Here is a 13,118-nt window from a genome sequence, read left to right on the forward strand (position 1 = left end):
CCATGGCTGATGCCTACTACCTAATAAACACACTCATGTAGTGTACCCTCCAATAGCTCCCAAGATTCCCCAATTTGCTTACTCCCTAAAATCCCTGGAAAACAGTATCAGACAATGTATTCTTTGGTTGGCAAAGAGGATTAAACTTTTATTGGCCTGTGAGTAGAGAGTATGAGAGATCAGCTGGGTGCAAAAATACATTTCTGGGTTGTTTAACCAATGCAGCTGGAGCAGGCAAAGGGTTTGCCAGAGAAGAGATTCAGAGGCTCAGCTGGTTGCAGTAACTCCCTGAGCTGTTGTTACTTGATCCTGCTGATGTGTTCATATCTTAGCAAAAGGAAGAGTTTCTCCTAACTGCAGACAAAGGGTAAATGGAAGGGAAAAGCCCTTCAAGAATTAAAAATTTATTTAGGAAAAAGATCTCAGGGAACATAAGCTGGCAAAATGCAATATGTTTGGTGAAATTCTGGTGCTAAGAGACCATCTGGCTTTCCCGCATATCAGATGCCTGATGTCTCTTCATATAGGTCTTTGTAGCCTTGCTGCTGTGAGGAGGTGGCACAGAAGTGGTGCAGCCAAATTGCACTGGGGAAATGTGAGTGAGGCAGGCTGAGGCATGCAGAAGCCCTAGTAGGTCAGTGTGAGGCTGGATGCTGAAGAGTAGGAGGGAGGGAGACTTCTATAATAAATGACCTGAGTCAGCTGGGCTCATTCCTAATCCAGTTCTGTTGAAGCAAAGGCTTTTGTGGTTTTTTTGTTGTTGTTAATGTCCTTCACAAACCACATCCTCTAACCCTGTGGAAGGCAGTGATGTTTATAGATCTCCTCCTGCTCTCCCGCCTCCTCCACCGCTCCCTGGCCTGGCCTTTGTGGCTTTGCCATTTGCCTGCTTCCTTCCTCTTGTTCATGGATATTTGAAATTCTGCCAGCCATTTAGTGACAGAGGCATCTCCACTCTGGGGTAGTAGAGCTTGGGATGAGGATGGTTTCTCTGCTTTTTAACTTTTTAGCGCTCTGAGACATAAAGCCTTTTTCCCCTTGGGGCCTTCCCGCCCCCCGCCTTTGCATGCTGGCCCCAACACCTAGGCTGTAATCTGTGTGTCGGGCCCCAGCCAGACGTTACCACAGTGCACACTGAGCTTCCTCCCAGCTTCCACAGGCCCCTGACCACATATGATCCTGCTGTGTGTGTTTGTGAGGCGCTACTCAGCTTAGCTCGTCCAGGTGTTGGTGACGAGAGAGATGGGGGCAGGGGAGGTGTGTGCATGTGTGTTGCTTACATACTCTTTCACATTACTTTAACAATTTTTTTTGCTTTAAGTTCTGTAACCCAAGGTCACTGACATGATATTAAACTCCCATATCTCCCTGCAGCTGTCAGCCTTTCCCTTCTTCCTGCCTATCTCCTGCAAGGGATCCTTCAAATATTGTGTGGAGTTCCCAAGAGCATTCAGGGCTATTCCTCCTACACTTCCATCTCTTCCCAACCCCCTCTTCCTCTCTGTTAAAAGTATCTGAACATTCTTAAAACCTTTATCTTGTGGAGACATGCTATCTTCAGGCAGGAGATGTATTCCAGCTGTGCAGATGAGATGGTAGGAAGCTTTAGCACACAGGGGAAATGACCTGCCCAAAGTCCCAAGGTGGCTGTGGCAATGCTGGGAGGAGAAGGCATTCTGATGCCCAGCCTACTGCTCTAACCATGAGCCTGTTTCTACCAGCTCACAAATTCAGCAGTGACTTAGTCAATAAACATTAGTCCTGTGCCACACCATGTCATGAAACAAAATCCATTTTAAGCCCATTATCCAAACCATCATGAGATTGAGTGATCTGATCAGTGTGGTGGTACTAAGCAGAAGTAGACTTGAGGGGTATGACTGGGTCAGGGGAGCAGAATGAAGCCTTCCCAGCATAAGGTATGCTCCATTTGGTAGGAAGGAGGAAAGGGTGCTCTGTCTGTCACTGTTGCAGCTGAATCCAAGTGCAGTAAAAGAATGGCTGTGGAGTTTGTGACCCTATGTTTTGTGCACTTTTTGGAGAGGGCTTTGTGTGGCCTTAGAATGTAGATTCTGTGAAGCTTCTTGTGTAAGAAGTGACTCTAACTCTGTTTCCTTTGCCCCTCTCCATCAAGGAAACCCAACCCTTGCTACCTCTTAGCCCTGTCGTTGCTGTGCTTTCAAGAGATGGCAGATTGAATGTGCAATTCCCGTAGGCACAGGAATTCCCCATGCCTCTGCCAACAGAAATGAGAGCTGGCTGCTTGATGCATCTTGACAAGGGCTGATGCTCCCCAGTGTGGGCATCCAGTGCTGTCTCCTGTCTGACTCTGCCTTCCTGGATGGAGCAAAAGAAGCTTGCTAAAATTACATCTTGGATAGGAGGAGGTGGCTTGGGAGAGAACGTAAAGCAGGCAGGCTTTTATTTTTGTATTGTTACTCCCCTTGGAGGGCCTGTGAGATTCCAGGCTTTTTTTTTCTTTAGCACTTCAATTACTGTGTGACAGGCAGTAGTTTCTGCAGCAGGAAAATTGGTGGCTCCTCTGCTGGAAGGCAGGTGTGAATAAACAAGGTGGAAATCTCCCCACAGGCAGACTTCATATGCCAATTTGAAACTGGCTTCCCCTGTGGAGGGATTGGAGGGATGGGAGAGGAGGTTAACCTTGACATGCTTAGGAAGGCACATGTTTTTCACTTCAACACTTAAATGGCTTGAGTCTTGTTTTGGATGTGCAGCTTGCTCCGGAAGAAGTCCCCAGGGGCTTGGAGTGAACATATATGAGAGAGGGCAGTGGATTGTGTCAGAGGAAACCTGCTGATGCAAAGACTGTAGTTGGAGAATTGATAATGCTGGACATTGTCATACATTTAAGGCACAGATCTGAAATTAGTTTTCTACAAGACATGGGCTCCTTGCCTCCTTTACACAGAGAGGAAGAACTGGAACTTTAGACAGACTAAGCCAAATCACTGCACCAACTGAAGACATATCTTTTCTTTTCCTCATTATCCTCCCTCCACCACTATATTGCAGCTCTTAAATTCTGGATTGCAGCGCTGCAGGTACCACGGGTTGTTTGAGTGAAATCATGCCTGACCAATCTATTAGACTTCTATGATGAGATGATCGGCTCCTTGGATGAGGGGAGAGCAGTGGATGTTGTTTATCTTCTCTTTATCAAGGTTTTGGATACCATCTCCTGTAATTTCCTCACAGACAAGCAGATGAATTGCAGACTAGATAAGAGACTGTGAGGTGTATTGACAGCTGGCTGAACTTCCAGGCTCATGCTCTCATCAGTGGCATGAAATCTAACTAGAGGCTAGCCACTAGTGATGTACCCCAGGGATCAATACTGGGGCTGATACTGGTTATCATAGTCATTAATGGCTTGAATGGTGGGGCAGAGTGGCATCTTGCAGGTGATACAAAGTTGGGAGTTGTTGATATACCAGATAAGTGTCCTGCAATTCAGAGGGACTTTGACAGATTGGAGAAATGGGCAGGCAGAAGCCTCATGTAGTTCAACAGAGAGAAGTGTGACACCCTGCACCTGGAGAAGAGTAACCCCATAGTAACAACATCCTGGGGGCTGACTGGCTGGAAAGCAGTTTGCAGAAAAGGACATGGCCAACAAGTTGACCAAGAGGCAGCAATGCGCCCTTGCAGTAAAGAAGGCAAATGGCATGCTGGGTTGTGTTAGGCAGAGCTTTGCCAGCAGTTTGACTGTAGTCTTTCCCCTGTGCTGAGCACTAGTGAGACCACAGCTGGAGTGCTGTGTCTAGTTCAGGACTCTCCAGGGCAAGGAGAGTCCTGGACATGGACATACTGGAATGAGTCTAGTGAAGAGCTGCAGAGATGAAGAGGTTGGAGCATTGCTCATGTGAGAAGAGGCTGCGAGAGCTGTGACTTTAGCCTCAAGAAGGATCTTATTAATGTGTAAAATACCTGAAAGGAGGGTGCATAGAGGACAGAGCCAGGCTCTCGAGTGCTGTCCAGTGACAGGACAGGATGCAGTGGGCACAAACTGAAACACAACAGCGTCTGAACATCAGGAAATGCTTTTTTTTACAGGATTGCTGAGCACTGGCACAGGGTGGCCAGGAAGGTAGTGGAGTTTCTGTCCTTGGAGATACTCAGAAGCAAGTTGGACATTGTCCTGGGCAGCTGGGTCTAGGTGGCCCTGCTTGAGCAGGGCAGGTTGGACAAGAGGACCTCCAGAGCTTTCTTCCAACCCCAACCATTCTGTGAATAAAGAGGTTGAAGCCAGATTTGTCTCAATGGCACTTAGTGATAAAAGGCATTCTGCAGAAAATTAAATACAGGATGTCCTACTTAAGCATTGGGAGGGGGGGAAGAACCCACAAACCAACCACCCCAACGATTTTATATGGTGAGGCTAGAACAGATTGCCTAGATCAATAGTGGAGTGTCTGTCCTTGGAGATACTCAAAATCTGACTGGACATGGCCCTGAGCAACCTGTTCTAGTTGACTTCCAAAGGCCCCTCCCAACCTTAATTGTTTTGTGACTGAGTGCTTCAAGCCAGCTTCTGCAGAAAGTTGGGCAGCTTGTCTGAACTTGACAATAATCAGACTCTGCTGGAGCAACTTAACTACACTCTCTCAGCCCTTCCCTCAGTGAAGTGGGAGGGTGACTGACAGACCTGAGGGAAAGCTGGCAGGCAGGCCCAGCAAAGCACTCTATCCTTGCTGTGAGCTGGCCTAGGGCAGCCAGCTCTGGGGTGATCAAAGCAGATGCTAGGAGGCTTTTGCTAGAGCCTGAGAGAAAGCAGTGAGGGATGGACGGGGCAATACGGTGGGACTGCTATGGGTGCAGAGTTGGCTCTCTTGGTTTGCACTCTTGGCAGTGCAAGCTATATCTGAATGCCTTTGACTAGCCACGTGGAAATCATCTGTGAGCTTGAGATTGCCAAAAATCCTTCTCCTTCCTGACTGTATTGCCCTGTCCTTTCCTGTCTGCTAGCGGTTATCACTTAAGCCAAACTGTTAGCTTTTGACATTTTCTGGCCCTCTAGTCTCTCATTATCGCCTTTCCACCCTGCCACAGGATTCCTAGACATCAGTCATCCTCTCCTTCAGTCTGAGTTAGCTGATCCATCCTGCACAGTCTTGAGATGTGAAGCACATTTGCCCCCTTACCACAGGCCTTGACCAGCACCCTAGCACCTCCTGGGAGAGTTTCAAAACCTCTGGTTGCATTTCCCCACTTGTCTAGCGGCATGTTAGGATCCCACAGAGCCTGACGCCTTTCACTTTAATACGTCTGACCTCAGGGATCAATACTGCTGTTTTGGCCAAAGAAATAACCGTGCATAACGAGGTTTATAGCATCGATTCCCTGGGCTAGGGCTCTTTGTTTTCACAAGCCACCAAGCTTGTCCCTCCCTTCCAAATAACCTGGATTGACAAATAAAATGTAAAAAAATCAATAGTCGTCTCCATGCTTTTCTGGCCTGGGGGCATCTGTGTGACCTGAACACCCTCCCTTTCCTCCTCTCCTCACCCTCTAGCAATCAGTGTGCTGCATCCCCATGTTGCTGGGCTGGTTGGAGTCTGATGATGAATGTGTTGCTGCTGCATAGAGGGAATAGAAATTATTTCCTGCTCAGGAGTGCAATTTAAAAGCGTTGGGGATGGGAACTGTAGGTTGCTTTTGTGGTGCTCAAAAGTATGGGTTGGCAGGATATGCTCCTCATCAGCTCTCCTCAATGGTTGTCATTGGATATGCAAATGATTACCAATTGCTGGCTGATTTTTTTTTTTTTTTAAGTGAGATCCCATTGCTGGTGAACACCTCCCTTGACTGCCACTTGTTAACCCCTCATTGGGGATCTCTGGGAATCTGCTCTAGATCAAGTGGTCTTTGCAGTTCTTACCATCTCTCTCCTAAGGTCTGCCCCTACCAGGCTGGGAAAGGGCATATTTGTATGGCTGCTCATTTTAGAAACCTTTTGCCCTTTCCTGTATCACAGCTTCAGAGGAAGAGCAGCACAGGCTTATTGGGGTACACAACAGTGTACCCTGTTGCCTGATGTCTGCCCAGGGCTGAAGGGACCAAGGCAGATTCTGGCTCTAGCTGGTTTCAGATGAAAGATGGCTTTCCTGTGTGCCAAATGTAGCCTTTCAGGGAAGTGAAGAATGGGAATTCTCACTGATTGATGTTACCCTTCCCCCAGTAAAGCTGGGAAACTCCTCCCAAAAAAAGAGGAAGTGGGGAAAAGGCTTTCATCATTCTTGGTCTTGGACCAAACTTCAGATGCTACCCTGGAGAGCCAGTCACACACACAGATGTAAACTTCCTCTCCATTTTCTTCTTTCTACTATGTAAGCTTCATACCTTCCATTTCAGAAATACTTTTCACCCCAACCATATCATTAAACAAGCTCTGGAAAAACACCAAAGCAAAGGTGTAGGTCTGCCTTTTGATGTTACATACTAATCTACTGGGCATCCAACTGTACCCTTGAGCCTGTGTGTGCTTATGATTTTAATGAGCAGGACGCATGGTCTCCTCTGAAACTTTGGGAAGGGGCCAGTTTTTCTCCATGTCCCTTGCTATAAATTGAAATGTGAAATTGAATAATACGCACTTATTTAAAGGCTGCTCAGTTATAATTGGTACAAGGAACACCAGTGGGAAATGTATTAGAATAGAAACCTTGCCTGGCAAGGGGTGTTTGTGAAAAGGGCTTACTGTAGTCTCTGCTTCCTGGACAATTATTTCACTGTCAATAAAAGGGTAATGGATTTGGTGTAAGCAACATATAGTCTTGCTGTTGAAAAACTTCTCACCTTGAGGGACAGCTCCAAAATGCACTCAAGCTTTGTAGTATGATCTTTCTGACCATTAGAAGCATGGATCTGAGGAGCAAACCTCTATTTTCTTTGCTGTTGCTTGTGTTGGTTTCCTTTTACCTTACACTTCTGTGATATCTTTCACAATAAGATCTCTAAAGCTTCAAGTGTGGTTGGTATTTGCTCCTTAGCTGTCCCTTGCTAGGGTATTTGAGAAAGCTGTGGGACAGTGAACAGGACAGGCAATGAGGAATCGGGATTTCTGGATTGTCATAGAATGGTTAACGTTGGAAAAGACCTTTAAGGTCATCAAGTCCAACTGTCAACCCAACACCACCATGCCCACTAAACCATGTCCTCTCAGCTCTGCCACTAACTGTGTGATCTTAGTTGAGTGATTTGGTATCTGTTTTGTTTTGCAGTGTGATCATCTTTATGCTCGTTTTTTTTCTGTTGTAGGTTTTTCAACAAGTGGATTTCAACAAGAAGCCAGGACGTATGAGTGCTAAGCCTATAAACTTTGCAGTGATCTTGAAGCTTTCCAATGCCAACCTGCAGGAGAAGGCCTTCCGAGTAAGTGGAACCCTAGTGGCCAAGAGTGCACAACTTCTCTGTAAACAACAGAGTTGCCCTAGCAATATGCTTTGTGCTTCTGTCCTGTAAGGCTGGAGACTCATTTCCCAATCTGGGTGCTGTAGGGTTTAGTTCCTATCTGATACATCTATTTCTGCTTTCCCTGCTCAGGATGGACTCATTGAACAGCTCTATGACCTGACGCTTGAGTATGTCCATTGCCAAGCCTCCAGCATTGGATTCCCAGAGTTGATTCTCCCCACTGTCATTCAGGTAAGGTGTAAGATGCTTCTCAGTCATGCCATGAATATGGACAGAGTGGGATAAAGTCATTTAAGCTATCAGTAAGCTCAAGATGGTCCTCACAGTGTGAGGGGAGAGCCATTTACCTTTTCTTAATTACAGTTTTTCTTTGTATTTTGGGGAATTCTTGGGGAGGAACAGAGGCATCATATCTAATTAGGAGGCTGAAGGTAGGTGAAAGCAGCTGTGGAGTTAGCCACTCTTGGGAGCCAAAGTGGAAGAGAGGGCTGCATAACTGCTGTAGAGATGTGTTTTTGACCAGTCAATGCAGATGAGTTCTCAGCAATTCAGAGTTGTCCAAATTGCTGTATTGTCTCAGAGCAGTACCTGTGGTCTGTGAGCCCATACTTTTCCTTGCCTCACAGCCTTCCTCACATGTTCTCCACAAGATGGCAATATTCCCTCCTTTCACAGTGTCTCCATCAACTGGGGCACTTTCTCCCCAAGTCCCTCCATTCAAAACAGTACAATCCCTGTCTCCATCCCTCCTGCTTGCTGCACCTAACAAAAGTGCTGCAAAGTAGTCTCCTTTGCCTCTCCCCTGGCACCCAGCAGTGGAGGGTGTTCTTCCTAGCTACTTCATGTTTACATACTTCACTGTCCACAATAAAGCTGCCTAATAGTGCTGTGCATCTGGGTGTATTGTGCATAATCCTTCCCTAATACCTTGCTAGCTGGGTGCCTTCAGTTTTGAATGAGCAGTGACGCCTCTCCTTCGAACAGTAAGATTGCTCAGTGCAAATGTGTTGGAACTTGTTCCCTCCCTTCCTCCCAAGTCCTTTCTATTTTTAACTCCCGAGTGGCAAGTGGCATACAAGTTTGGCAGAAGGCTGCTGTCGTATCCTCCATGGGGACATGAACCTCTGCTTTGCTTTGGTGTCAGCCGTGGGATCCTGCGTCTGCATGCCTTGTTGCTATGATGTCTCTGGTTGATGTGGGAGCAATGTCTCAGTTGGGACCCACAGGCTGCTTGGGAGGCAAATCTCCTTGTTTCTGCTGTGTGTAATAGGCTGGCATCTGTCAGGCGCATGACTCTTGGCTGGGTCCCTGCAGCCTGGCACAGGCCATTGCCTAGCTGGCAGTAGGCTGCTTTGGCTAATGTGAGCTGACAGGCACTCTCTGTGCGAGGAGAGCAGCTCCTGTGATTGCTCTCGCTTTGCGTGCTTCTCACTTATCGGCAGCGAACAAAGCCCTTTCCTCTCAGCCAGCAGCTGTTGAGAGCATCGAAGCTGTCGGAGACGATGTTCTAGCTGGAATGAAAAACGGCTGACGGCCCTCTGGCACCAAGCACCCTGTGGCTTCCAAACACACACTGGGACCAGCCTGTATTTCTGCAGAGAATTAATGCTATCAGATTCCTATTTGGCTGCCACTAACCACAGCCTCGTGGCGTCTGCTGGGCTGGGGTGCTGAGGTTAGCTTCCCAAAATCTCAGAGTCTTCGGGAAAGGGAGGGGAGGCTTTTCTCCTGGAATGGTTCCAGTTAACTGTAAAAATCCATCTGTCCTGATTCTTCCTCCCCAATGAGCTCACGCTTCTCTCAGTGCTGTGTCGTAGAGGCTGTGTTCCAGCTGGCGAGGGTTGCATTCCTTGTCTTCTGGTCAGTGGCTTTGGGAGAAGCTAGGCTGAACTGCCTTCAAACTGAACTTTAAAACCTCCTTGCTTGGAAGGCAGGAAGCACTCAGGCAGATCAAAGGGAAGGAGAGCCAGTAGGGTGGGAGATAGTTCAAAGGCTTCTGTTCTGCCCAGCTGCTGGGACGACCCCATTGTGGTCACTGCCTCCGCAGGCTGCTAAGGAGCTTAGAATGCAGAGCCTCTGTGTCTGGATGTTTGGAAGAGACCACCTCTTCCTTCTTCTAGAGCCCTAACAGGTATCACAGAGCAGAGGTGGGAGGTTAAAGGGAAAAACTGGGCAGGCATCAGTAAGGGGTAGGCACTGCTGGGTGGAGGCAGGAGCTAGCATGATCTAGGCATGATTTGCAGTTAGACAGAAGGGCAGGAGGTGTTGGTTTACTTTGCCAGCAGCCACTCCTATTGCTGTTTGCTCTCTGTCCCAAGTTGACTATTCCCTCTGCTTTTTGTGAGTGGGGGATTGGGCTTGATTTGGGTTCCCTGGAATACACCCCCCAGCTGCTTCAGATCATTTATAGTTCCCTGCGTCGTTTACAGTAAGAGGAGCTGGTTTTTTGCTGTGGTTTCTGCTGGTATAAACCATTGGTGTTTAAGGCTGGCAGTTTGACAGAATCAATCCCGCTAATCACAGAGCTGCTCAGCTAGTAACCGACGTGAGATGCTAATGACATACGCACACACACATAGCGTGTATGTTCTGATTGCTTCAATTCTGGAGAGATATGGTTGTATTTGGCAGAGTGGAAAAAGGCATACAGAGTTCATTTCTCTCTCTCTCCTCTATCTTCTTTTACCTTCTTGGTTGTTCTCTGCCTCTTAACACAGGACTGAGATCTCATTATGTTTCATTAATATCTGTGGCAGATAGTGGTGGGACTATGAAGGGATTGCAGGGGTGGGAGAGAGGAGGAGGAAAGAAGAAACGAAGCATACGGCTGTGAGAGCAAACACACAACACCAAACTACACAGATAGAGCCTGAGATTTTGCAGGATTTCTGGTGACACTTCTGCAATGAAAGAAAAATGATAATGTATGTGGCAGCGGATGAAATGGATCTGGGGCTGCAGCTGTGGGGATCAAGTGAGATAAATCGAATGACAAATGCATCTCTCAGTGGAGATAAATATGCAGCACCTATAAAAAATAAATATTTTAGAAAGGGGGGGTGAGGGTAGGACAGGTTTTACCAGCAGAAAAATAGTTTTGCTGGTGGTTTCTTTGTACTTGTTTGATGGGCTATTTGCTTTCTAGAAAGGGGGAAAGGTATTCATTTTAGCTCACGTTTTTCTGAGTTGGCTGTATGATGGCAGGTGGGCATATGCTGGGGGTAAAGGGACAAGAAAAGCCCCCACTGCTAGGTAATGGGGGACATTCTCCATGTGTGTAACAGACAGCAGATCCTGCAGCAATATACCCATCAGGAGAGCAGTGTCCTGACAGAGAGGGGCTAGCTGTGACTGTCACCTCTTGATTAACATTTAATACCTACCCACTTGGCATGTAGGCTTGACAGGAGGGAGACATATTCCTCCTTCCCCCAGCTCTGTCTCTTGAGGCAGAACATTTGAAGCCATAAGTAGAGAAGGCAGTACTGTATTTGCTGACTAGAAACCATTTATCTCTATCACGATAGCATCTGCAGGTCGCAGCTGAGATGAAGGTTCCATTCTGGTTAACCATTTTCTTTTGCCTTGTTGGATCTCTTTCTGTAAATCAAGTGTTTGTGTAGTGTGTGCCTGTGTACATATATATATATATATGGCTCTAGCGAAGAGCTTGGCCTGCAGAATTTGGACAGCACGCCAGGGTCTTGTCTTGGGGTTGGTGAAACTGTTAGCAGACAGTGTAGTAAACTGGAATTCAAGCCACAAGTCAATCTGGACACCCCTATCTCTGTCAGCAAGAGTGCCCACTGCTGCCTCAGCTTTTAGTTTGGAGGTGTCAGAACAATGCAGTGGTGTTGGAGGGTGGTTTTTTTACTGGGAGGGGAAATCCTCTTTGGTGGGGAAAAAAGAGGTTTACTTAAGGACAAGGCTACTGAGATAAAGAAAACAACACAAAAGTGTGCTCTGTTTGCAGTGAAGTCTCGTCTTGATAGTAGTGAAGTGTGTTTTGGGTGCAGAGAGAGTAGGAGCAGATTCTCTGTGAGTAGGAGCAGATTCTCTGTGAGTAGGACAGTCCTTGCCCTTTCAGGCAGCAGTAGGGTTTGCGGTTTCCTGGCAGGTGGGCTCTTGTTCTGTCGGTTACGTGTTATATGTCTTAGGTCTAAAAGAAGGAATTATCTAGGCACATACTGCACAAGTTGTCCACAGAGAGGGTTATTTTGTAAATTTGTGTGTGGGTTTGCGCCCTTGAAAAAAGTCAATGGTGCCAGTTGGGTTGGTACAGTCAGACATTAAGCAAACTTCACATCATGTGACTCTGCAGATGGCCGTCTGTCCTGACCCACAGCTCTGCTGCTGTAGCAGCACCAAGCTTTCCCACTGAGCTACAGCAAAGACCCTTACTCCCAGTCCATGGACACTTCCACCCCGATTTTAATTCTCTTCTCAAGCTCTGCCTTCAATCTCAGCCATCAGTCTCATCCACAGCCTCTTGTATTTGGTATTCCAATATCCACTGGTGTTCTACAGTCCCACAGACACCTTTCCCCATTCTAATCCCGTCTTCCCTGTGCTTTTGGTCATCTAGCATCTACAGTTATTCCTGGTCTCTGTGCATGTGGTCCATAGTTCCTCCTACTATTTGGCTGAGCAGGAGACAGTGATACTGTAACTACAATGGCAGCAAGGAGCTGAGGCTCCAGAGAGCATAGACTTTTTTCCTGCTGGCTGCTTGAACTCTGTGGATACTTTTTTTTTTTTCTCTAGCTAGACGTAGTGTTAAAGGGTGCAAAGAGCTGTTTTTGAGCAAAGCCTCTGTGCTGGATTGCATACAAACATCTGGCCTGTCACTGCAAGTCTTTGCATCCTCCCAGCCCAGGGTGGCAGGACCACAAAGGGCTGAATATGGGTGATGTATCGGAGTATGGTATGAATTGAAGGGAAAAGGCGCCCCATGCTGTCTTGTCACTGGGGGTGGGAAGTGTTTTTTTGCTGATGGGATCTGTTTATGGAAACTATTACATTGCTTTCATTCTTCCTCTCCTTTTCCTCCTCCCAGCTAAAATCTTTCCTGAAGGAATGCAAGATTGCCAACTACTGCAAGCCTATCCGGCAGCTCCTGGAGAAACTGCAGGAAAATTCTGCCTACATCGCCAGCAGGCGTCAGAAAGCTACCTTCGGCGTGGCCAGCAGGGAGTCTGTGGTGAGTCTGCTACTTCGATTTGGGCTTCCTGGAAAGACAGTCAGACTCCAGCTGCTGGGGTTGAGCGGGTGGCAGAGGGAGGAGGGACGATGAGATCCTGGAAATGCAAGTGTGTGGGGTGGGGCAGATGTTCACAAACAACTGAACTCGGCAGGACTCTGATGCTATAGTTGGCAAGACTCTGCAGCCAAGAGCCTCATGGAAAACACAGCCCATAAATTATACCCTTCTATTATTTATAACACACACACATGCATGGAAGCGCCTTGCTTTGCTGGGCCATCTCCTTTGCTCAGAAGTTACTTGGTTTTCATCATCCCATTCCTGATACGTAGGTGCTAGTTTGTGCCTAAAGTGATAGGGGTGGATTCTGCCGCCCCTGTAAGCATGTTGTTTCCTCCTAGTCTGGAGGGACCACTCTTTAGCAGCGTAGAACCAAGCCATTGTCAGACTGATATGTGGCAATTTAGGATCCTGAGGCAAA

General features: G+C 47.2%; 1 protein-coding gene across 1 annotated transcript in view; it reads left to right on the forward strand.

Moving 5' to 3' along the window:
- NOC2L (nucleolar complex associated 2 homolog (S. cerevisiae)) overlaps positions 1-13,118 on the forward strand; it is a gene marked incomplete at its 5' end in the record, with an annotated part of 52,435 nt that overhangs the window by 16,886 nt on the left and 22,431 nt on the right. The window contains 3 exons of the mRNA XM_010289644.1: positions 7,279-7,392; positions 7,564-7,665; positions 12,491-12,634. Coding sequence (XP_010287946.1) covers positions 7,279-7,392; positions 7,564-7,665; positions 12,491-12,634 — 360 coding nt within the window. The remainder of the gene's footprint in view (positions 1-7,278; positions 7,393-7,563; positions 7,666-12,490; positions 12,635-13,118) is intronic.

The sequence above is a fragment of the Phaethon lepturus genome, unplaced genomic scaffold (assembly GCF_000687285.1).
Source record: "Phaethon lepturus isolate BGI_N335 unplaced genomic scaffold, ASM68728v1 scaffold31116, whole genome shotgun sequence".
Classification (NCBI taxonomy): Eukaryota; Metazoa; Chordata; class Aves; order Phaethontiformes; family Phaethontidae; genus Phaethon; species Phaethon lepturus.